This window comes from Miniopterus schreibersii (assembly GCF_964146895.1).
Source record: "Miniopterus schreibersii genome assembly, chromosome: 20".
Taxonomy (NCBI): Eukaryota; Metazoa; Chordata; class Mammalia; order Chiroptera; family Miniopteridae; genus Miniopterus; species Miniopterus schreibersii.
In genome coordinates, this window is record NC_138122.1 from 20,538,011 (window position 1) to 20,563,030 (window position 25,020).

Below are 25,020 nucleotides of genomic sequence, written 5' to 3' on the forward strand. Positions count from 1 at the left end.
ACCCGGGGCGATCGGGGCGCTCTGAGATTCTGGGTAGCGGGGGCCTGAGAGGGAGGACCGGGGAGGGGGGTCCCCGATCCGGAACCGAGCTACCTTGAAGGCACCGGGAAGCGCTTCGTTCCGGGAGGGCGTTCCCGCGGCCCGGCCCCCCGCGCCGGGGTGGGGGTGCGGCCGCGCCCCGGTCCCGGCCCGCCTCGGGATTCGGGGTCTCTCTCGCCCTCGGGGACCCGGGAGCCCGGCGGGAGCGGGGTCCCGGCGCCGCCACCTCCGCGGGCGCCGGGACTCGCGGGCGAGCGCGGGGCTTTATGCGCGCAGGGCGGCGGGGGGAGGAGCCGGCAGGTCGGCCCCCGGCGGGCCCTCCCCTCGGCCGTCCCCGCCCGCCCGCCCGAGCGGGGTCGGGGGAGGGGGCAGCATGGCCTGTCCGTCCGGCCCCCTTCGCCGCGCACCTCATCTGCCCCGCGCCGAGCGCCGCCGCCGCCGCCGCCGCCGCCGCTCCGCTGCCCGCGCCGCCCGCGGCTCCCGATGGAGACTGACGCGCCCCAGCCCGGCCTCGCCTCCCCGGACTCGCCGCACGACCCCTGGTACGGCCCGGCCCGGCCCGGCCCGGCCTGCCCGGCCCGCGCCCTCCCCGGCCCCGCCAACATGGCCGATCCGGGTCGGGCCGGGCCTCCCCGGGGCCCGGGCCCGCGCCCCCCGCGCCCCGGCTCCCGGCGCTCACGCGGGCCCTTTGTGTCTCTCCTCCTCCCGCAGCAAGATGTTCATCGGGGGACTCAGTTGGCAGACGACGCAGGGTGAGCGAGCCCGCGAGCGCCCGCCGGCCCGGCAGGGCACCCCGGACCCCTCTGGCGCCCCGGAACCGGACACCCCAGCTCGGCCCTGCGCCCTCCTGACCCCGGGCGCCTCCGCGCGCTCTCTTTCGCGCCCCGCCCGGGGACCCCGAGAGTGCAGGGCGATCGGCCACCGCGCACGGCCCAGCGAGCGGAGGGGAGGAGATGAGGGGTTCAGGGGGCATCAGGGGGGTGGCCTGGGCCCCCGGGACCCGCCGGCGGCAGCGCCAACTCCGCTCGCACCTGCGGCTCAAACTTTTGTGAGGCGGCTCCCGGAGCGGCGGGAACCCGGCCGGAGTCGTCCCCCCTCCAAGCCCAGCTCGGCCCTCGGCTTCCTGGGGCCCCTGTGGGCGCCGGGAGGCTGCACGAGAGCCGGGTGAGGGCTGGAGGGAGCAGGAGGGGGGGCGGGGGTGGGGGGGACACACGGTAGAGAGCGCTCGGGCCGCCCGGCGCGGGGGTGGCGGGGCCACGCCGGGGTCACCGGGGGCAAAGGACGGGGGAGGGGGGAAGGGCGCGGGGCCCGAGCTGGTCCGAAGGCGGGTATGTGGTTGCAGAAGGGCTGCGCGAGTACTTCGGCCAGTTCGGGGAGGTGAAGGAGTGTCTGGTGATGCGGGACCCCCTGACCAAGAGATCCAGGTGAGCCCCCGCGCGCCCCCGCCTCCCGCCCGCCGCTCGCCCCCTCCGGCGCCGCTCGCTGCCTTGTAACCATCTGCCTCTCCCTCACCGCGGCGCGCAGGGGTTTCGGCTTCGTCACTTTCATGGACCAGGCGGGGGTGGATAAAGTGCTGGCGCAGTCGCGGCACGAGCTCGACTCCAAAACAGTGAGTGGCCCTCGGGGCTGGGGGTGGGGGGTGGGGGTGGGTGCGAGGGTTCGGGGGAGGGGGGTCCTCTGGGAGAGGGAGGCCGCCGGAGGAGAGGGTCAGGACTCTTCCCCAGGGGACAGCTGGAGGGGGTCCTTAAGGAAGGAGGGAGTTTTCTGAGTAGAAGGGCTGCCAGGCTCTGAAACTTTGTCACTAGAGTTGAGGGCAGAGGGAACAGAAAAAAAAACACACACACAAACAAACCCAGGCCTGCCGTGAGATGCTGTATCTCCCAACCCCTCCAGGGTAGGTGAGGGAAGAGGCAGCTACCCCCCCCCCCCAAGGGCTGACCTCAGTGCCTCAGAGAGCAGGGTGGGACCGAGCCCCTCCCCTAGCCCAAATCGGGTGAGTCGGGGTTGCAGTGACCCACCCCGTGGCTTCTGTGAACTGCAACTAGCACTTGGCTCCAGGACACCCCCTCATTCCAGACCAATGGCAAAGCATCACTTAACACCCCCACCCCAACTTCCCCTGACTTTTGGTCAGTTAACTCCTTGCTTTTGTGTGGAAGACCCAGGCCTGCTTTGCCCAGGAAGGGATTTCAGGAGAAGGGAGCTAGCTTGCCTGGAATAAACCCTTCTCCGGGCTAGATCTTAGCTGCTTCTTTGGTATTCAAACTCCTGGAACATTTTGCTGTTGTCCCACTGCTCCCCGGTGTCTCTGGCCCTGCAGGGGGCGCCGGCCCAGGCCCTGGCTCAAGGGGAGAGGGGAAAGGAGAAAGTCATAGGAGGGGTTACTCTGTGATGGGGGGGGGGGTGACCTGTGATTGGGGAGACCATCTGCCAAGGGGCCGGGACAGTGTGATCTCTCTCCACACTCCCCCACTCTCCTCCAGCCCTGGGCCTCCCTGCTTGGGTCAGTCACTGGCTCCTGTTTACCTGCAACAATAGCTGGTTGTGCCCAAGAATTTGTTAAATTACCGCCTGTCCCCAGCTCCTGTTATCTCTGCCCAGTGGCTCCCACTCCTGCTCCCAGTAATGAGCAAATGAGGCCAGGCCTCAACTTCGCCGGCTCTGAAAGGATCTTCTTGGCTCAGACTGAGTGACCCAAGCTGGGAATGGAGAGACAGTGGCCTATTGTTTTTGGTGATTATCTGCCATCAAGCTGCCTGTTCCCCTACCATCCCCTGTCCTCAGAATGCACGGATGGCTTCTGAGGCGCTCAGGAAGCTGAGATTTAGGGGCTGGGGCTGGAGCTGGGGGATGGGGCATGGGGGAATGGAAGATTGATAAGGGCAAAAAGAGAGAGGGGAGGAAGGAGGGTGAGATGGGCATCCTTCTGAGATTTGGGACTCAAGGGCAAAGGCTTTGGGTTTGGCATTCTCTGGCCTAAGTTAGGGGTGATGGGAGGTTGGTTTATTGTGGGGAGTCTATTTTGGGTTCTCTCACCTTTTATTTACTTGTTGGGTTTCATTTATGTTGCCAGCTGTGAGTCAGAGTGGAGGTGGGGCATATCAGGGATTAGATGTGTGTGTGGGTCTGCTGGACATGGCTTGGGTACCATCTCTCCATTGGGGTCTGCACAGGGGCACTGTCTGAGGTGTGCTCTGGTGGCTGGGGAGGCTGCTTCCTGGAAATATAGGACAAAAGTGTCCATAGATGTACAAAATCACATCTTCAGACAGGGAAAAGGGACAGCTGTGATTTTTCCCTAGAGCTGAGTGGGACTTTGGAAGAGAGGAGGTGCTGCCTAGCTTGGATTTTGGAGCAAATTCCAGTGGGGGAACCTAGAGGAAGCTGGTCCCTGGTTTGTGCCATTCAGGCAGAGAGGAGCCAGAGACAGTCGCCTAGAACAAGGCTGAGTTTCGAAGGAATGGCAGGAACTTTGGGAAAAGAGAGATCTTGCCTGCAATTGGCTGGTGAACTTTCGAGTGGTCTCCACCCATGTGGGTGCCAAGAAACTCTGGAATGACCGAGCCTCATAGGTCCTGCATTGATCACAGTGTCTCATGCCCTGCCTTTTGCTGTTTCTAAGTACAGGTAGAATACCCTGGAATTCCCAGATGCATGTTGCTTTTCCCTTCTGGTTGTTCATAGCCAAGGGCAAAGGTGGCCCACTGGTAATAGCACCTTTGTTTGTGCAATGAAGGGCAGTTCACAAAGGACCGCTTTCACCCACGTTATCTCATTTGATTTCCTCCAGCTGCCCCTGGGAAAAAATGGATGTGATTGTTCCCACTTTGCAGATGGGGGCACTGAGGCTGAGAGGGGCCAGGCAAGTGCCCAAGATCACAGGCTTGGCCGGGGCCCAGAATTTCTGAGTCCAAGTCCCATCGGCTTGCACGTCACCAAAACCTGGGCTCTGCTTCACCCCAAGCCTAGCTGCATTCTCAGGAAGCTGTTTGTTTGCACCCTCAAGGAGAGCTGTTAGATGTCGATAATAGGGAAACAGAACTGAGTCCATTCCTGGTGGTTTATGAACTCTTATCTTGAAGCAAAGACTTTCCATTCGCAAGACTTCAAAAGTCGGAATTGCATGCCTCACCTAAACAGGTATCTGTGTGAAGTCAGTTAAGCTGTGAAGGCCCTCGATGTACCTGGTGCTTAAAAGAATAACTTTCCTTACTTCTTGGGGTTCTTGCTGTAAGCTAGACACCATGCCAAGTGCTTCAGCGGCATTATCTCATATAACCTGCAGATGACCCTTTGAGGTGGATGTACTATTTGCCCATTTTACAGGTGAGCTTGTCCCTGAGGCTCAGTGAGTTAAGTAACTTGCCTAAGGTCTCATAGCTGGAAAGCAGTGTAAGTGGGATCCAAACCCAGTAGCCTGGCTCTAGGGCCTAAATACTTAACCACTATACTTTCCTGCTTGAGGCTGTGGTGGTTTCTGTCACCTCTGTGTCCTGGGATGAGAGGTTTTCAGGGTTGAAGACTGTGTGGTCACCCATCTGAAGTGTGATAACCAAGGCCTTTTCTCTTTCAGATTGATCCCAAGGTGGCCTTTCCTCGGCGAGCACAGCCCAAGGTAGGTGTGTCTCTCTCTGGGAGGAGCTCTGTTATGGAGGGAAGTGATATTCCCAGCATTCCTTTCTATGAAAGATGCTTTTGGAACCTCTGTGTGGACTGGGATGGGGGGGGATTCTTGGTATCCTTGCTCTGTGGATTGAAGACACCATGTATCATCTTTCCATCTGTGCTCTGGGGTAGGCCAGGGAGGGGGCTGCATGCATTGGGAGAAGGGGGACCCCTCAGGGGACTCATTATCCTATATTTGAAGCCAGTTTGGTTTGGACCCCGAGTGGAATTCTGACCTCAGAGATCACAGTCTCTGTGTCCAGTGCCTCTGGAGGTCAAATCCAGGACAGACTTACCCCCTGAGGCCGAGCTAGAGTTGGGCCAGGGAGCTACCTCTTGAGTGGGATGTGTTGGGCTTGAGGAGGGGGAAGGGACCAGGGAGTCCATCACCTGTTGTCTTTCAACTTGGGTGATTGTGGCTACCCTCCCGAGTGCTCTCTTTCCCTGGTGCTGTGACAAATTTTTCTGGGTGTACGGAAAACAGATTTCTGAGCACTTGAGCTATATTGCACTCAAAACTTTTGGTCCAGGGCAGAGGCCTAAGATTCTATTCCAGGCTCCGGGGCAACTAGTCAGATCTTAATTTTTAAGCAGTTGAATTTAGGGGACAGACAGGAAGGCCAATTACAGAACAGGGAGCAGGACCCCTGTGTCTGCTGACCTATCAAGTGTCCTAGGACTAGGTCCCTCTCCAGGAAAGCTTAGTTTCTCCTTTATAAGAGGGTTGGTGGGAACTAAGGTGCTTTAGGATTTTGAGCCATGGTTCCCGGCTCCTGCCACAGCGGAGGGAGAGGAGCAACTTTTAAGAGACAGGAAAGGGGCATCTCTGGAAGGGTCCAGCAGAGGGCCTGAAAGCAATTACTGAGCAGGTATTCGAAGGAAGCCACACCAGGGAGCACATGGTTGGAATTGGGTTAATTCCATTAAGCAGTTTGGTGACAGAAGGTGCTTTAGTGTTAGGATGGGGCTGGGAATTGCCGTGGATTAGCCATGCACTCCTGGGGTAATTAGGACCATGTGTTCTTCCTAAAACAGAACTGGGGCCACAGAGGTTGGGTTGGAAGGAGGTTGATGAGGAAAATGTTGGCATGGAGTTTAGGGGTACCCTGTGATGGGCCCTGGGCTCTCCCAGGGGGAGCTGGTCGAGTCTTTAAGTTAGGCTGTAGATCTGGGTCACTAACCCACCCCCTTCTCTTTGGTGATCTTTAGGGAAAGACTTTTCCCCACCCACACCCCAGGGAGGGAGGGAGGCAGGAGGGAGGCACACTGGAGCCAGCCAGGGTGTAGGGCGCACAGCTGCCTGTGACAGGCCTAGAGGTGGGGGTCCAAGGGGGAGCTCAGGGGGGCCTTCCAAGTAGCTGGGGTCACAGAGAGCTTGTCAGCTGGCACCCTGGCAGGAGGGCTCGAGCCCCTGCTGGTGGCAGTGGGCCACAGGACTCAGATGCCTACTCTCTCATTTCTCTGCCCCTAACAGATGGTGACTCGAACGAAGAAGATCTTTGTGGGGGGGCTATCAGTGAACACCACGGTGGAAGACGTGAAGCAATATTTTGAGCAGTTCGGGAAGGTGGGTCATATCTGGCGGAGGCTCGCTGGGGCTGCGAAAGGCCTGTAATTGGTCAGCAGAGAGCGGAGTCCAGCCAGGTCACTCCAGTTCCTGCAGAAGGTGAAAGAAGGGCGGGTCCTTCTGTGGCCGAGGCCAGGCCAACCCACCCTTCAGGCTCCTGGCCTATCTATGGGCCTCACACTCTGGACACATCCCCAGGGACAGAAGCCACACAGTAGCTCTCTCTGTTGTTGCCCTTCCCCTGTGTTTTTCTCCTACTTATCTTCGCCCTCCCGAGGGAGGCCGCTCTCCTGTAGCCAGTTCAATCCAGTCACCCCGGTGGCCTCCTGGGAGCTTGCACCTGTCCGGGGCCATGGGCGGTGGCAACCTTCCCCCACTCCTTCCTGGCCGGGATGATAAAGAGGCAATAAATAGGACTCCCAATGGCACTGAGCACACTGCTTGCACAGGTGGGAGCTTGGGGCAGGAGCTGGAGAGGGTGGGTGGGTGGGTGGGGGGTGGATGCTGATCCCCTACTTATTGGGGCTTGGCTGTCAGCTCCGAGGTGCCTCCAGCTTTCATTTCTGGGCTGTTTGTAAAAGTGGGAAATGTAGCGACATCAGACAATAGGATGTCCCCAGCCAGGTGAGCCATGTCAACGTCAAGGTTCCATGGAGAGATGGCAAAGAGGGGAGCGCAGGAGGCGAAGTAGGACTGGGGTACTCAGGGCTGGGGTCCCTGCTCCACTCCTCCGTGAGACAGGCTGCAGGCCGCTGGGTCTCTCTACCTGCCCGTCGAGACATTTTCAGTCCCCTCCTTAGGCAAAGGGCACAGAGATGGCTTGGGAAATGGGATGCGATGAGGTGGCGACCCGGTGGGTTTGCAGCCCCCCGTCTCTTAGGGGAGGAGGGGCAAGGGCGCGGGGCCCCCTGGCCAGCGTGGGGGCCGGAGGCCGAGGCTCGGGCGCGCCCGCGGGGACCCGGGCCCGGGCCGCGGGGCAGGCGGTCCCGGGAAGCGGCGGCCCCGCGCGCGGCGGCGGGGTGTCTTTGTGTCTGAGCGCCGCGCATTAGAGCCCGCACTAATCTGATCCAGCAGCTGTGATTGGAGGCCGCCTGCCCCCGGGGCCGGCGTCGCCATGGCAACCGGGCCCCAGGAGAAGCCGTCAGCGGCCGCGTCTTTTGTTCGGGCCTAAATCGGCGTTGGCATGTGAAACCGGCCCGGGGAGGCCAGGGGGAGACGGAGAATAGGCTGCCAGGGAGCGAGGGGGACAGCCGGGAATGCCAAGGGCCCTGCGGCGGCGGGGGGTGTTTGTAGGGGGGGTCCCCCCCCCGCCCGGATCGAGGGGCCGCCGCCGAGGGGGGAACAATGGTCAGCCACCGTGGCTGCCACTCAGGCTTAGAGGCCGCCGAACTTGGCGGCTCTCACTGGTCAGCAGGCCCCGGCCACCGCCCCTCCCCCGCCCAAGCCCCCCCCACCCCGCCCTCAGGTTCCCATGGAGACCAAAGCCTATTAAGGACACCGGGCTGGGAGCCTTCCCTCCCCTCAGCTGGCCCCAGGAGGGGGACACCGGTGGGGGTCCCCTGGATCCCCAGCCGTTTTCCTTGCTCCCTGCCCTGGCCTCGACCCCAATGCCCCACGGGGGGGGGGGGGGGGGGGGAGATCTGCCCAGCCAGAGCTCAGGTTGAAGGGTCTGGGGGTGCCAGGGATGGTGGACTGGAAGATTGGGCAGAGGAAGGCGAAAGGGCTGTGGATTTGGGCTGAGATTAATTTGTGGGTCAGGCAGGAGCTCAAAGCTATAGTAGTAGTAGAGGGCTGGTTCTTAGTTCATTCATTCATTCACTCAAAAAACAATTATGGAGCACAGGTCAGGATGCTCAGCCAGCTGGTTGGGGTAACAAGCTGACACGGGCACTGTTCTCATGGAACCTTCAGCGGCATCAGTGTTGGGCTGCTCTCTCCAGCTTTGCCTCTCTCCCCCATGGGACTGTGGGCAAGCCCCTCCATAATAAGGCAATAATAATAATAGTCATTTACTAAGCACTTGCTGTATGCCAGGTACTATGAGTTAAGAGTGTTACATGCACTATCTTATTTAACTCCTACCTTTAAGATACTCTTGCCCAGCCAGCGTGGCTCAGTGCTGAGTGTTAACCTATGAACCAGGAGGTCAGGGTTCGATTCCAGGTCAGGGCACATGCCCGGTTGTGGGCTCCATCCCCAGTAGGTGGCATACAGGGGGTAGCCTATCCACGATTCTCTCTTTAACGATTTTCTCTCTCTCTCTGCCTCTCCCTTCCTCTCTCTGAAATCAATTAAAATAAATAAATAAATATAAATTTTAAAAAGACACTTTTACACCAATTTTACAGATGAGTAACCTGAGTCGTGGAGACGCAGAGCCACTATGCGGGACCTAGGGTTTTTAATTCCAAGCCTGTGCTTTTATCACAACCCTCTTTTATGGGTTTCTCGTTTCCATTGGTTAAAGGAGTGGGCAAGATGTGCTGAGCCTGAAGTGTCCGTCTAGTTTGGATAGTTGGGCAGATTTAGGGTAGGGACTCCGAATGGGTCTTTAAGGATGGGAGTGAGGGTGACACTCCCCTGCAGGGCACCGGGGCAGGAAGCTTCTTGGGGAGGGAGATGTCATTTCCTGATCAGGTTCTCCAGGACCCAGCTGCCTCCTGGCTCAGTGGGGTCCTGGTTCTCCCAGGGGGAAGTCAGAGGCCCTGTTCAGCTTGGCGCCTGTGAAAGCCGGAGGACCACCCTGTTCAGGGGCTGCCCATTCCTTTGAGAAGGCGGGTGATAGGCCTGGAAAGAGAGCAAAGGAGAGTGGGGGAGAAGCTGTGCCCTATGGCTTCAGGAAGTTTTCCTTCATCCCCTGGGTGTGTGGCCATTTGCGGGAGGGTTAGCAGCTAGAGTGCAATGGAGGAGAATCAGAAGCAAGCCTTAGTTTCCACCAAGGATGGATTAGACCTTAGCTTAACCCCATGAGTTAGCTGACGTTGGCTGAAGAATTAAGACGGCCAGGAGAATGCACCAGATGTAGGCAAAGGGAAGGAGGTGGGACTGTGGGAGGGAAGCTAAGGCCTTTGGCCGTCCCTGTATCCAAGGGGATGCCTTGAAAGAGTAGCAAGTAGAGAAGTCTGGGGTCCAAGGGAGGGGGGATAGTGTAGACCCTCCCCTTTCCTCAGCCCTGTCCCCTCCCCCAGTCAGTGGGAGGCAAGCGGCCCAGGCACTGAACTCTACTTGCTTTAATTACAGCCTCTAGCAAAAGGAAACCTCAATTAGAGGAAAAGATCTGTACCAGGAGAGGGGAGTTGAGACTGGCTGGAGTGGCTGCAGTCCTTCTGGCCTTTTGCAAAAAGGGAAGAGACTTTTGCTTCCCCATCTCAGTTCTTGATCTTGTATTTCCTCCTTTAGTGCCCACTCAGTGCCTCCTCCTTCCCAGACTTGATCTAGGATTTGCTGTGCAACCTTGGGCAGGTGACCTCACCTTTCTGAGCCTATTTCCTTATCTACAAAATGAGGATCTTACCATGCAGGGAATGTGGAGAGGATTATGGGACAAAGTGCCAGGCACATATTTGGTGCTTAGTATTTGCAGGCTGGTCCAATGAGAATCTGATAGTTGAAAGGGGGTTGCTGTGGCATCCAGTTGAGGTTGCAGATGGGAAGTTGTCCCCAGCACGAGAAGCAGGTTTAAGATAAAGCCTGGGCTGGGATACAGGGAAGAGGGTGTAGGAGCCCCTGCTCCTGGGTTGTGGTGGGTCCCCTGGTATCTCGTGGGTCCTCCAACAACAAAATGGCTCTGTTTCAGGTGGATGATGCCATGCTGATGTTTGACAAAACCACCAACCGGCACCGAGGTGAGTGTGGCCCCTCCCCCTTTCCAGGCCAGGCTGGGGGCCTGTGGTCAGCCAGGGGGCTGCAGGTCACAGCTGCCCTTTCATCTCTCCTCCTGACATCCTATCCCTGAGGATCTGCATCCTCTCCAGGGCCTGGCCTTACAGAAGGCTTTTGTCCCGCCGTTTCCTGTGCTAGAAACTTGCAGAATTGCAGACACCCGAGAGGAGCAGACTCTCCCCCAACTGAGCCCTCCACCCCCACCCGGCCTGATGTCTGCACAGCCAGTGTCTATGCTGGGGCTTACCTTGTCCCTGGTAACCAGAGCTCAGGCCAGGCCGCCCCAGGGTCAGGCTGACTTGCTGACTCAAAGCCCCAGGCAGTCTGCTCCTGCCACTGCCCTCCACCCCCACCCTCAGGCTGAGCCCAGCCCCCAGCCCCCTTGCCCCTGAACCTGTGAGCATCTGGGCCACAGTGTTTGCACAGCCTGGTTGTTTTTCTCCCAAAGGCCTGGCCTGCTGAGAATCCCATTCCAGTCCCTGGGGCTCACCCGGGAGGAGGCAGGGCTGTATCTCCAGTTGCTTCAGGCCTTTGGGCCTTTTAACCTGTTCCTGGAGTGGGGGGGGTGCTATTGTATGTGTGTGTATATCTGCATATGAGGGTGTCAGTATCTGAATATTTATGTACCTGTTTTATCAAGGTGACTGCGTACGTGTACACAGGGGTCTTTTTGTTTTTGGGAGCACCAGTGAGGGTGCGTGTGTGTGATATATGGATACCTGTGTGTATGTGTGTGTGTGTACCTATATGAGTGTGACTGTGCACAAACATGTTTGGGTGTGTATACTTTGTGTAAGTTTAAATAAGTGTTTGTGTTCTTCCTTCCCTCTTTGGGTGAAATGTCATCGTGGCCCTGCCACTTTCTAACTTGCTGTGCGATCTTGAGCAAGTCACCTTCCTTTCCTGAGCTTTGGTTTTCCCATCTGTAATTGGGAACTAGAAACTCTGTCTCAGTAGGTAGTTGAGAGGTTCCTGGGCTGTGGGCAGAGCCTTTTTTTAACTTTCAGACACCTGGGAGAGAGGAGTGGTGGCATTGGTAGGACTTAGGGCTGGGTTTTGACCATGAGCCTGGATCTGTCCCTGTGTTTGCTCTCTAGGGTTCGGATTTGTCACGTTTGAGAGCGAAGACATCGTGGAGAAAGTGTGTGAAATCCATTTCCATGAAATCAACAACAAAATGGTGAGCTGGAGTTGGATGGGGTGGAGGTGCGGAGAGAGACTGAAGCTCTGGCTGAACCAGCCAGGGGCGCTCAGAGCTTCTGGAGTCAGGCAGAGGGGCCTCAGTCAGTGGGGTAGTCAGTTCTCCCATGTCCCAAAAATCTGGATATCAAGGCAGTGTCCTATGGTGGTTATAAAGCATGGGGGGGAAGCATGGATTGAAATCTTCACTCCACTACTTGCTTGACTAGTCATTAGGCAGATGATCTCCCTTCTCTGAGCCTCAGTTTCCTCATCTGTAATATGGGAGTGACAATATTACCTTCATCATTGGGTTGGTGTAAGCATTCATGAACTATTGCATGCAAAGCCATTTACACAGTGCCTAGCACATAGTGAGCGCTCTGTAAATGGTAACTATAAAATTAACAATAAAGAGGCCTGCTAGGGAACAGGAGGGTCAGTGACCCTAGGACCATAGGAGGAACTGACCACCAGGTCTCATTGCAGGTGGAATGTAAGAAAGCTCAGCCAAAAGAAGTGATGTCGCCAACGGGCTCTGCCCGGGGGAGATCTCGAGTCATGCCCTACGGAATGGATGCCTTCATGCTGGGCATCGGCATGCTGGGTATGTGCCAGGCCTGCACCTGCAGCTTCTTCTTGCCCAGAACTACCCCCAGGGCTACCAGGGGCTGCGTGGGTGTTGTGTCTCCTCTGTGGTCTGCCCTCCTATCTGAGTTATTCGGTGGGAGTGGAGACCAAGGATCTCAGGTCTGGCAGGCCCGCCAAAGGTAGGGCCGTTTGTTGTGGGGTACTGCCCTCTGGTGGTGGCCAAAAGAATGGTCCAGCTGCTCATTACTTGGTCTTGTCCGTCCATCCATTCATCCATCCAGTAAACAGTTATTGAGCAACTATAAATGCCAGGCACTGGGCCAAGAAGTACAACAGTGACTATCCTTGGACCTTTATGGTCTGGCAGGGAAAACAAATTAGTAAGAACATAAATCGGTTTAGGATGGAGAAGTGTAGGGTGCCAAGGGAGCGTGGGTCATAGGGAACCACGACTTGAAGAAGCCAGAAAAGAAGATACATTGAAGCTGAGCCCGCAGGTTGAGTAGGAGCAAGTTACGGGACATCAGGGGAAAAGTGTCCCAGGCAGAGGGAACAGCATTTACGAAAACCCAAAGGCCTTTGGGAAGACAAAAAGAAGGCTGCTACTTGTTCATTCAGCTAATATTGATTAAGCAGCTTCTGAGAGGCGGCACCTGCCCTTGTGGGGTCTCCCATCAAGTGGGAGACAAGAGTGAACTGGCAATGTCACCACAGAGGGATTGGAGGTTGTGGGAGCCCAAAGAGAAACCTAAACCCACCTGGCGTCAGGGAGGCCCCCTGGAGGAGGTAAAGGCTGCTGTGAGCCTTGGAAGTTGAGCAGGATCAGCAACACGTGGGGCCCACGACTGAGGGTGGACAACCAGCTGGGCCCCTGTGAAGCTCACAGTCTCCCTGGAGAGACAAGATGTGCACACACGGAAAGACACTAGTGTGAGGGGGTCTTCATGCTGGGGAGGGGGGAGGGGTGCTCTGGGAATTCAGAGGAGGTGGGCATTGTGTGGGCTACAGGGGCAGGTTTGGGATCACAGATAGGGTGGGTGAGGACAGCACCCTCCAAGTGGCGCATGGCCTTCTCTTCAACTTTTGAGCTTGGTTTTTTTGGTTTTTTTTTTTACTTGGAAGTAGTTTTAAACTTTCAGAAGAGTTGAAAAAATAAAGTAGCACACAGAACATCCATATACCCTTTACCAGATTCACCTGTTATTAACGGTACACCCCACTTGCTTTATAATGATGAAGCATATATATATATATATATACACACACACACACACACACACACACACAAGTGTGTACACACACACACAATACACTTGTGATTTTTCCCTGAATCATTTGAGGGTCAGTTACATGCATTATGGCCCTTTACCCTTAAATACTTCACTGTGTATTTCCTAAGATTAGGGATATTCTTGCATGAAATCACATAATAACTGTCAACTTTATACATTTAGATTGATACAATATTAACCTAGTTTAGTTCTGATTTTATCAGTTGACACAGGAATGTTCTTTAGAGCGTATTTTTACCCTACAGAACAAGATCCAAGCTAAAATCACGTCTTGCACATAGTTGTCCTATCTCTTTAGCCGCCTTTGATCTGGAACATGGAGGAAGTTTCCTTTTCAAGGTGATTCATTTTTCACCCCATTGAAAGAGCGAGAACAGAAAAAGAAGTCCTCTAACAAATAGTGAGAGTGGTGGTTAAGGGACTTGGAGGCAGTCAGATCTCAATTTGAGTCCTGTTTATGCCATTACTGCTCTATGATTTTTATGTCACAGCTACGAATACTTATTAGATGCATACTAAGTAGCTGGCACCATGCTGGTGCCGGAGATTCAGAAACAAGAGATGGGGAAAACAGAAAATCAGCACGAAAAGAAATCCTGGAATAAATCCAGATAATGATCATCGGGGCTATGAAAGGGGAAAACCAGGGTGATACATATTGTAACTAATGGAAGGGGAGGACAATTGTGGGGTGACCCCTCTGAGGAGGTGACATTTGAACTGAGGCTTGCACAGTGAAAAGAACACAGTCATGTGAAAACCTGGGAGGACCAGTGTTCCAGGTAGAGGGAATGGCATATGCAAAGGCCCTGACGTGGAAAGGAGCTTGGTGACTGAGAAACAGCAGGGAGGTCAGTGTGGCTGGAGCAGAGTGACCAGGGGCAGAGTGTAGATGAGGGCGGGAGGGAGGCAGGAGCCAGAGCATGAAGGGCCTTGGCAAGGGGTTGAATTACTCTCAGCCAGTGTCACCTCACTGAGCCTCAGTTTTCTGATCTGTAAAATAGGACTCCTAATAGTAACAATTGCTTAGGGTCCTTATGAGGTTTAAGGAGAAAATAAATCGTGCGGTGGGCTTAGCACAGGGCTTGGCATATGGAAGGTATTTGGTACATGTGACTGGCTGTTACTTGTGAGACCAGGGAGGGAGGGAAATGAGTGGCTCAGAGTTCCTTGATGACTGGGGGTTGAGCTGTAGGTGAAGCATCTGACACTAGCCCCCTTGCCCCATCAGGTTACCCCGGTTTCCAAGCCACAACCTACGCCAGCCGGAGTTATACAGGCCTCGCTCCTGGCTACACCTACCAGTTCCCCGGTAAGTCCTGCCTCTCTGCTGCCAGCATGTCCCCGGTTCCCAGGCAGTCTGACTCCTCAGGGCGGTGTCTGGGGTGCATGGCTGGGGCTGGGGGCGGGGGCTGCCTGCCGGAGGCTTGGAAGGAAGGGCATGTCTGAGGAAGGAGCACCTCCCCCCACCCATCCCCTCCTCACCCCCTCCCCAGAAGCTGGGGGCGGGAGCTCCAGCGTGGCCCTGCATGGCACCCTTTACTCCCAGGCCTTCTCTGCCTGCCTCCTGTCTTTCTCTCCTCCCCAGCCCCCTCCGGGGTTGCCAGTTCCACCAGAGAGGGCACTGGGCTTGTGTTAGAGGGCACATCGGTTGTGTCTTTCTGGGCACATGTGTAGTGACCATGTGCTATGCTGAGCCTTCCAAGGCCAACAGGACCCTTTGAGACCCCGAATGCTGAAAAAACGATTTAAAAGCGTGATGATCACCACCCTCATTTGTAATTCAAAAATAAAAATAACACTAGGCCTTCAAATAAGTGGCGGGGAGCCCAACAAAGTTCTGAACTCTCCCGTGATGACTATTCAATGTTGTTTGCTTTGAAATATCAAATATCAAATTTTTGCAAGGCTTCTTTTTTTTTCAAATCTTATTTTTTAGAGGGTCCCTAAGCACATGCATCATTTGCCTCTTAGGCTGCCCAGCTTGGAATCCTGTGTACACACTATGTTGTCTGATCCTGACAACAATCTCATGGGGGGATGCTGCTGATCCCCATTTTATAGGTGAGGAAACGGGCTCAGAGGAGAGAGGCGACTTGCTAAGATGGCTCAACTAGAAAGTGCCGGAGCTGGGAACCCAACCCGAGCCCGACTTGCTCTAGGGTCATCCCTTTTCACGAATGCTGCTTCCCCAGTCCCCCCCCCCCAAAAATAGGATTCTAGGGGGTGTGGTGATGAAATCTTAAGGCTTTTAAGAAACACCAGGATTGGTAGCTCCAGCTTCGCCCGTGCCCAGGGTATAGGTGGCAACTCTGCTCGCTCTTTCTGTGTCTGTCTGTCTCTCCTCTCTGTGTCTGTGTCTCCTCCCCCACCCTTGCCTGCTGGGAACCATGCTCTCCCCATCCCCAGCTCTTGGGTCCTGTGCATGGCCTGTCCCCCTACCCAGCGTCCCTGTGGGTGCCATGCCTGAGGGGCCTCCCCTGCATCTTCCTAAGCTGTTTTACGTTTCATTTTAGAATTCCGTGTAGAGCGGACCCCTCTCCCGAGCGCCCCAGTCCTCCCCGAGCTTACAGGTCAGTTGCTCGGATTTCATACACATGGGGAGAAAGAAAGACTCAGGGACCTTCCCCAGGGGAGAGCTAGTGGGGCCCTTTTCTCCTGTCCGGCAGCCCTCCAGCTGTGGGGATACAGCAGACTCTGCCTGGGCACTGGCCAGTCTATGTAGCTACATGACCCTTAGGGCGGGGCACAGGGCCAAGCCCAGCAGATGGAGGCAAAGTCGCTCATTTATCCATTTGGCAGATATTTTTCCAGTGCCTCCCATGTGCCTCACACCATGTAGGCTCTGGGACCCAGTGGCGAAGAAGCCAGGGTCTCACACTCAGAGCACAGTGGGCCAGTTGGGGACCTCGATAAACTGGAGTGGGCACGCCTGCTTGTCATGCCAGAGCCGACCCTTGCCGGGAGGAGCAGCACACCCAGTACTTCCATTTTCCAAGAGAAGCCAGAAACCCAGCTTCTGCTTTCGAATGAATTTTCCAATTATTTTCAAGTATTGATAACAAATTCCAAATTTTTAAACCACCATGGGCCAAATGAGACCTATTCCAGAGGCAAACCCAGCTCTCTGACTGCCCGTTTGCAATTTTGGGGCAAGTGGGATGAAGGTGCTTGGCCACTGGAGCTTTCACTTGGGCCAGTCAGCTCATCTCTGAGCTGGCGGCAAGGCCGAGGGGAGGGGAAGGGTGCGTACAGATGAGGTGGGCTGCCAGGGATTTCTCTGTTCAACCTGCTTCCCCCCTCCCCACCCCACCCCTAACCTGGCCGTGTGTCGAGGATGGATGCTGCTTTAGATGAGACCTTCCTTCCAAGGGGTGCTCAGGGGTCCCTCAGAGTGGAGATGGGGGAAGAGAAACTTGGGGGGAAAGGGGAGTAGAGAGTCCTGGAGGTGGGGGTGATAGAGGATCTTCCCTGAGTAGAGTGGGGCTTTAACCAGCAATGGGGGAGACAGAAAGGGGGTCTTTTCTACTCATCGAAGAACTCTGTGTTGAGGACCTACTGTGTGGGACACTCTGCCAGGCCCTGCTGTCTCAGAACTTGCAGTCTAGATTGGGAAACAAATGCTTACTATACAAATGAGGAATTCTTGACAGTTGCAATAAGCACGTGCTTGGACTGGCCATGCTGACTTTGCTTTGTGGAAACGCCTAAAAACAGACCTCATAGCTCAGCCCCTTGCCCTTGAAGAACTGAGGGAAGAATTGTCTCCTCTGCAGATGTCTTGGCAGAGGAGGAGGTCTGTCCTAGAAGTCTGGGGCCTGAACTCTTTTCTTGCCTTCAGGAGACGTGGGTGTTTCGTTCATGCACTTACTTAGTAGATATTTATCACGTCGGATGCTGTTCCAAGCAGTGGAGATACAGCAGTGAGTGAGAGAGGTCCCTGCCCTCCTGGGGCTGATACCCTAGTGGAGGGAGACAGCAGTAAGCGAGTAAACTTGTAAATGAGATACTTTGGGAGGGAGAGAAACTCCACGAGGAAAATAAAACAGATGTGGCAAGGCGTTAGGATTGGAGGTGGGAGATGCCTTAGTGAGAGTGATCAGGGAAGGCTTCTCAGAGGAGGTGACATCGGAGTGAGAAGAAGCCAGCTTTATGAAGCTCTTCAGCAAGACTCCTCTACTGTGCGGGAACCCCTCTGTCCTAGACTTCAATCCTCAGCCCAACGGCCATGCCAAGGATTTTCAGAGGCCTTTTCTGGGGTCCCCAGCTTCAGGTCCAGTTCGAGTTCAGGGTCAGGGTGACTCAAACAGCCCCAAGGGGCGCATCTTGGGGTGGGAGACTGATGTTCCTGAGGGCAAATGCCAGCCCTGCAGACCCTGGCTCTGGGAGGAGTTGCAGCCTCCCCGGGGGGCTGCAGTGGCAGAACCAGACAGTAGGGGGCGCTCACAGCCAGCCCCGGGGAGCTCCAGGCTCAAGCCAACCTGTGTTCTTTAAGCGGAGGTCTCTTCTGCTCCTTCAGTGGACATTTATTAAACCCCTATTGTGTACCAGACAGGGTGCTGGGCACTGTGGAGGTGGGGGTGGAGGTAAAAAGCAAACAAGGGAATAGCAGGATCCCTGTGTCTGAAGCTAATGAAGCCCTTTAATCTATGGGAGCTCTTTCTGCCTTGACCCTGGGGCTGCACTGACCCATCTGCGGTGGGGTGAGGCTCTGCCCAGAGGGGGCCTCCGTCATCCACCCCTGTCCCCCACCTGCCGCTCTGAAGTGCCCATACCTTTCCTTTCAGCCATTCCTCTCACCGCTTACGGACCAATGGCGGCGGCGGCGGCGGCGGCAGCTGTGGTTCGAGGGACAGGTGAGCCTTCTGGGGTGCAGGAAGGGAGTCCAGGAGGTGGGGTGGTAGGGGACCTTCCCCGAGTAGAGTGGGGGTGCAGGGGGCAGAGAAGTCTAGAGGGGAGCGGAGGTAGCCACCACCCCCCCTTTTCAGAGGGACTTACGGATTCATCACCTCAAGGAGCATTAACTGAGCCAGCAGGAGGGACGGGCGTGCTCTCTGCCCTCCAGAGCTTAAAGGCTGGTGGGGCATCGGGCATTAAAAAGGCAGTCGTTCTGAGGGATGGTACTGCTCCTTGCGGATGTCAGGTTCCAGAGGAGCTCACGGGCCTCTGGGGAAGGCATCCAGGAGGAAGACTTCACTTTCATTTTGAAGGCAAAGAGGAGGAAAAGAGTTCCCGGCAGAGGGAATAGCATGTGCAAGGGCTTGGCCGCCAGTTAGCATGGGTGGACTGCAGGAATGGAGTGCAGGGAGAAAGGTAGGAGGAACCAGGTCCTGGGGGGACACTGAACATTTTAAGCAGTGGAGGGACAGCTGAAGCATGGGGAAAGGCTTGAAGGGGCTCAGGAGGGGAAGCCTAGAGATCAGTGAGGAGGCTGCTGAGTGGTCAGACAGATGATGGGGGCCTGGGCTAGGGCTCGTCGGGTAGATGGGCTTGGAGGGATCTTCAGGAGGTGGGCCCACAGGCCCTGATGGGATGAGGCAGAGGGAGGGGTCAAGGTCGGGGCGGGCGGAACAGGTTTGAAGGCTCCGGGGCTATCACCTTCTTCTTTCTGGGTTGCCAGGCTCTCACCCCTGGACGATGGCTCCCCCTCCAGGTTCGACTCCCAGCCGCACAGGGGGCTTCCTGGGGACCACCAGCCCCGGTCCCATGGCTGAGCTCTATGGGGCAGCCAACCAGGACTCGGGGGTCAGCAGTTACATCAGTGCTGCCAGCCCCGCCCCCAGCACTGGCTTTGGCCACAGCCTTGGGGTGAGTGGCTGGTCCTGGAGGACCCCCCAAAATTGGAGGAGGGAAAGGCCTTGTCTGTCTGTGGGGCAGAGGGAGGTGAGGGGTAATGAATGGGGAAAGTGTGTCACCAAGAGGGAAGATAAGTCCTCATTCATTCAGCGGGCATTTAATGATTGCTCTCTGTATACCGGGCACTAGGTGGGCTCTGGGGATATTGTGCCAATAAGACCCACCATCTCTGCCCCAACAGAGGGTAGGTTCCAGCTCAGCAGGGTTGCAGGGGAGGCTCTAATTTTAATAAGGGTACTGGTTATATGCAGGTCCCCAACCCTACCCTGGAGAATCTTTCAGTGGGTCTGCAGTGGAGTAATATGGGCAGGACCAGAGAAGGGTCTGTGCCTCACCTCAAGTGTCCTGTGGGAGAAAAGGAGCCCCTGAGCTTTCTCTGCTCCCCTCGGGGATCTAGGAGTCAAATTCTTGTCTTTCCAGGGCCCCTTGATTGCCACAGCTTTCACCAATGGGTACCACTGAAGCAGGAGACAGGTGGCAGGAGGTGAGGAGATGGGCAGGCGCCTTGGGGTAGGGATGACACTGGGGAGGCTGGTACTGGCAGCCCAGTCTGGGACATGGACCCTGTCCCTGCCTTCAGAGAACCCATCATCCATTCGGGGTGGGGGAGGACAGACCTTCACACCAGCAATGGTCAGTGAACATGAAAAGTAGTTCGACCTGCTACATAATAAATGTAAATGAAAACAATAAGGCAGCACCTTCTACCTATCAAGCAAAGATTTTTTATTTTATTATTTATTTAAAATATATCTTTATTGATTTCAGAGAGAGGAAAGGAGAGGGAGAGAGAGAGATAGAAACATCAATGATGACAGAGTCATTGATCAAGCCCGCAACCAGGCATGTGCCCTGACCAGGAATCGAACCCCGATCGCCTGGATCCTAGGCCGATGCTCAACCTCTGAGCCATGCCCGGCAGGGCCACAAGCAAAGATTTTTTAAAGATTGCTAATGCCCAGCATTGCTGAGGGTGTAGGAGAAACTGTGCAAATAGGCTCAGGGTTTCCAAAAGGCTGTCTGGCAGTGTCTATCCAGGTTTTAAACATTTGTCCCCTTGACCCAACAATTCCACTTCTAGGCATTTATTTTTAAAACTGCAAATAACTGAATTGCCATCCAAAGGAGAGTGGTTAAATACGTGAGAGTGTATGCATGCAATGGAACATTACACAGCTATTAAAGCAGACACGTTGACAGGTGCACGGATACAGAGAGAGGAGAGCCCTGTACGCAGCCACCACGCAGTGTAGCCAGATGCTGGGTACCATGTGAACCCGTCGTGACCTTTCATTTTTTAATTAATTCATTCAGACAACCATTTGTTGAGCAGTGTTCCAGGAAAGAGGGATGTATAAGACAGAAGCCTCCTCTCTCATTCTACAGACAAAAATCAAATGAGCCCTGGCTGGTTGGCTCATTTGGTTGGAGTGTCATCCTGTACGCCAAAAGGTTGCGGGTTCGATTCCCAGTCAGGGCACATCCCTAGGTTTTGGGTTCAGTCCTGTTTGGGTGTGTATGGGAGGCAACCACTCGATGTTTCTCTCACATTGATGCTTCTCTGTCTCTCACCCCCCCTCTCTAAAATCAATAAACATATCCTCGAGTGAGGATTTTTAAAAAAGGCTTGAAACCCTAAACCAAGTTCAGATTTAAAAAAAAAAATCAAGTGAGATAATTCTAAGTTGTGTGTGAGGAGGCCACTTTAGGGGTTCAGAGAGGCGTCTCTCCGAGAAGGTAACATTTGAATAAATGCAGCCATTTAAAAATCTAGGGAAAGCCTGGCTGGCGTGGCTCAGTGGTTGAGCGCTGACCTATGAACCAGGAGATTCTTGGTCAGGGCGCCTGCCTGGGTTGTGGGCTCCATCCCCCATAGAGGGCCTGCAGGAGACAGCCGATCAATGACTCTCATTGATGTTTCTCTCTCTCTCCCTCTCCCTTCCTTTCTCCGAATCAATAAAAACATATTTAGTATTTAAATTTTTAGAAAAGCTTAAAACCTGGGGAAAAAAGCTTTTCAAAACTGGGAACCCAAAGTGCAAAGCATGCAAACAAAAGCTCATCTAGGAGGGGATTAGGGAAAGAGGCCCATGCACGGGGGGGACACCTGTGTTCTGGGGGTCCCAACAGGGGGGGCAGAGGGCTATGGGGGCAGGACGCCTCGGAGCACCCGTAACCGCCCGCTGTGTTGCAGCGCCCCAGCCTGCAGCTGACTGAGGACCACGAGTGAGCCAGCGAGGGGACAGGGCCACCTCAGCCGCAGCCGCCGCCCCCTCCCCTGCAGGGACTCGGACCGCTACTGCCTGCCCCCCACTCCCGGGCCCGGCCCCTGCCCTGCTGCCCCTGGCCCACGCCTGGCTCCCCTACTAACCTCCCCCTCTTCCGCCCCTGGCCCGCCCCCCACCTGCCCGCTTTTATTTATTTTGGATTAGCCGGTTGCCCCCACCGCCCCCTGGTTCTGCCCTCTGGGGTCTGCGCCCCTCCCTCTCCGCCGCACCCCCTTAGCACCCACCCCCAGGAGGCTTTTGTAGTTGTGCATAGAGTTGCGGAGTGAAGGTGGAGGGGGCCTGCTACAGGCTGCAGCCTCAGCCCGGGGGGGTTTTATTCTGATTTTCCCTCCTTTCCTCTTAACTTTTTTTTTTTCTTTTTTTAAAGAAACTGTTTTTTAAACTATTTCTAGGTTTGTGAATGTGAAGCCCCCAGGCCGCAGGGGGCAAAGGGCCAGGTGCCCCCCACCAGCTGAGAACAAAATGTCTATGTGGGTGTGGGCCCCTGGCCGCCTCCCTCCAGCCCTGGAGAGGAGAACAGGGCAGTGTAGGCCAGGCCGAGCCCCTGGAACCATCCCGTCCTGTATCATATGTAAATACTGTGAGGTGAAGCCCCCACCCTCTCTAAGACCCCTTGGGGGTGAGGGCATCGCCCGGCCCCACCCAGCAAAGGTCTCCCTCCCGCGTTTCTGTCCCTTCCTCAGACACCGTTACTGTAAGCTTGCAGGCCTCATCTGTGGCCGAGACAGGCCCGCTCTCTCAGGCCCTAGGGGTCAAGGCCTTGGGCCTGCTCACCCCAAAAACCCAGTGTAGGGGCAAGGGGCGAGGGAAGAGAAGGGCTCGCCCGGAGCCACTGCTGGAAAGGAATTAACTCTCCAAAGGTCTCCCCCTACCCCCTACCTCGGTCAGGCCTCCATGGTTTCTGCTCTGAGCCCCCCCCCCAATAAGTGGGCATCAGGGGGCACTTGGGAAGGGGTGGACCCCAGGGGAAAGCAAAGGGCTTCTCAGGGAACCCCCACATTCTCTCACTGAAGTATCCCACCAGGATGGTCCCATGGCCACAGCCCCTTGGCAGCCCCGAGCCCCCTTCAAAGGAAAGAGGCTCAGAGTCTGACTTCGTGCACAGCTAGTGACCTGGCTGGTGTGGCAGGGCTGAGGCCCACCCATCGTCCCCTCTGTGTCCCTCTCCCCCAGGTCTGAGGCTGGGGACCTAAGCTCCCTTCCCTATCATAGTCCCCACCCTTAAAACCCCCTTTGGAGAGTTAATTGTCTGTGTGAGGTGCTTAACCTATTAGCCCTGAGAACACAAAGCAATAATCTTTGTTACTGAGATGCGCGGCTGTTCGTGGGTTTTTTTTGTTTTTTGTTTTTAATGTTTCCTAATAAAAGAGAAGCTGCATTTTATTGGTTTTTATTTTTAATTTTCTACACATTTGAGCCAAGTCACGAGAGACTTAGCTTCCCCCTCCACCCTTCCTGTGACCCCCATACCCCCACCCCACTGGGCCCACCCATGGGCTCAGGGCCCTGGAATTCCGTTTTCTGATTTGTTTGGGGAATTTTTTAAAAAGATGTTACATGGTGTTTTGAAGCCAGCAAGTTACCACCCTCCGGTGTCTCTTCTCTCCACATCTGTAACTTCTTTTTCCAGGTTTTATTTTCAGTTTTAAATTCCTAATAAATTATTTGAAAACGGTGCTAGGCTTCGGAGTGTTTTGTGTCTCTGTGTGCATTTCAGGTGTAGGTACCCTGATGACAGCATTTTCCCTCACCTCTTATTTTCCTCCTGGAACAGTATTTGACTCACAGGTAAGAAAACATGCCCTGACCAGATGGCTCAGCTCGTCGGCGAGTCATCTGGTACACCAAAAGGTCACAAGTTCGATTCCCAGTCAGGGCACATACCAGGTAACCCTCGAATAGGAGGCAACCAATCGATGTTTTCCTCTCTCTATGTCTCCTTTCCACTCTCTCTGAAAACCAATGGGGAAAAAGATCCTCTAATGAGGATTAAAAAGAAAATTTTATGTACAATAGCATCGAAAGTTAGGAATGAACTTAAGCAAGGAGGGGAAAGACTTGTACAGTGAAAACTATGAAATAGTGCTGAAAAAATTTAAAGAAGGCACAAATAAGTGGAAAGACATCCTGTGTTCATGAATTGGAAGGCAATATGGTTAAGATGTCCATACTCCCCAAAGCCATCAGATTCAATGCAATACCTCTCAAAACCCCAATGGCGTTTTTTAGCAGAAATATAAAAATTCATCTTAAACTTCATTTAGAATCTCAAGGGACCCCAAAGAGTCCAAACAATTTTTTAAAAGTTGGTGGGTTCACACTTCCTGATTTCAAGATATATTACAAAAGCTATAGTAATCAAAACAGTGAGGTACTGGCATAGAGACATAGAGACAGACAAGCCAATGAAATAGAACAGAGTACCCAGAAATAAACTCCCACTAATGCGGGCAAATGATCAGCAAGGGCGCCAAGGGCACTCGGTGTGGAAAGGATAGTCTCCAACAAACGTTACTAGGAAAACTTGATAGCTACATGCAAAAGAATGAAGTGGGACCCTTATACCATCTACAAAAATTAGCTCAAAATGAATTAAAGACCTAAATGTAAGACTTAAAACTAGAAAACTAGAAGAAAACCGGGAAACTTCAAGGCATTGGAGTTGGCAATAATTTCTTGGATAGGACATCAAAAAGCACAGGCAAGAGCCCAGCTGGTGTGGCTCAGCTGGTTGCGTGTCATCCCATGGACCGAGAGGTCACTGTTCGATCCCCAGCCAGGTTGCAGGCTCGATCCCCAATAGGAGGCAGCCCAGCAATGTTTCCATCAAAGGACGCTTGCTGCTGCTGTGATTGCCCTTATTAGGATTATTATTTGTTATTAAAGAAAGCCCTGGACTAAGAGGCGGGTGGGCGCACACAGGTTCAAATCCCATCTCCGCCACTTTCAAGCTGTGTGACTCCAACTTATTTATTAAGCTCTCTGAACCAGTTTTATGATCTGTAAAAAGGGGAAGATGGTGAAACAATAATAGCTATGCCAGAAGATCGCGGTTAGGCTGAAAAACAATGCACAGAAAGCCCTTGGCACGGTGCCAAGCGTGTAGAAGCACTCACCAAATGGTAGCTGTTCTTAAGCATTTCCTGGAAGCAGGAGCCTTGTCTTCTAGGGGCCGGGTCGCTGTGACCTTGCTGGGGTGTGGGTATGCCTTCACCTGAAGGAGCCAAGAAGCTATCCTTAGCTGTTTTTTCCACTGGAGCGTGTGTTTTTCCCAGGCTGGGACAGGCTGTGCTGTGCACACCTGTGCCTGGAACCTGGGGCTGCAGAAGGTCATGGCACACAGGGCACAGGGGCTTGGTGGGCTACCGCATGACCTGCCGGGTCCATTCCTCTGCCACCTCTGTGTTCCCTGCGAAGGTTCGGATCGTCACATGTAGCAGGTCTCTTTCCAGTAACAGAAGGTTCTAGTAGCAGCCTGCCCCTCCCCCCAACCAGGTGTTCCGCCTAAGTCCCAGCAGGAAAAGCACGTGGGAATTTGTGCAGCCTGCCTTTGTGGAAAGCCTCCAGCTGCCTGGGGGTGGGGAAGAGGGAAGTGGGCAGGACTAAACCTCCTCTGGCCCCCGGGGGGTTTTCCGCACTCTCACCCACCATTACAATGCCC

At 54.8% G+C, this 25,020-nt stretch overlaps 1 protein-coding gene across 3 annotated transcripts; it reads left to right on the forward strand.

Annotated features, from left to right (window-relative positions):
- Positions 1 to 389: 389 nt before the first annotated feature.
- Positions 390 to 23,035, forward strand: MSI1 (musashi RNA binding protein 1). Of its 3 annotated transcripts, none has more exons than XM_081122546.1 (15): positions 390 to 581; positions 751 to 791; positions 1,382 to 1,463; positions 1,564 to 1,648; positions 4,613 to 4,654; positions 6,179 to 6,271; positions 10,068 to 10,116; positions 11,251 to 11,333; positions 11,822 to 11,939; positions 14,447 to 14,527; positions 15,732 to 15,788; positions 18,003 to 18,071; positions 18,836 to 19,023; positions 19,492 to 19,555; positions 21,266 to 23,035. In XM_081122546.1, exons 1-14 carry the CDS (start codon positions 523 to 525, stop codon positions 19,531 to 19,533), a joined length of 1,089 nt encoding a protein of 362 aa, XP_080978672.1. In that variant the 5' UTR covers positions 390 to 522; the 3' UTR covers positions 19,534 to 19,555; positions 21,266 to 23,035. The 3 variants fall into 3 exon arrangements, with proteins under 3 accessions (XP_080978672.1, XP_080978673.1, XP_080978674.1); XM_081122547.1 differs by having other exon boundaries at positions 18,869 to 19,023; XM_081122548.1 differs by lacking the exons at positions 390 to 581; positions 751 to 791; positions 1,382 to 1,463; positions 1,564 to 1,648 and adding an exon at positions 2,689 to 2,772.
- The last annotated feature ends 1,985 nt before the right edge of the window (positions 23,036 to 25,020 follow it).

What these genes read in the sequence shown, in the direction of transcription:
- MSI1 (XM_081122546.1), top strand. Translation starts at nt 523, where the DNA reads ATGGAGACTGACGCGCCCCAGCCCGGCCTCGCCTCCCCGGACTCGCCG. An exon ending in CCCCTGACCAAGAGATCCAG is followed by an intron (nt 1,464 to 1,563) that starts GTGAGCCCCCGC and finishes CGCGGCGCGCAG; the next exon opens with GGGTTTCGGCTTCGTCACTT. An exon ending in CTACACCTACCAGTTCCCCG is followed by an intron (nt 14,528 to 15,731) that starts GTAAGTCCTGCC and finishes GTTTCATTTTAG; the next exon opens with AATTCCGTGTAGAGCGGACC.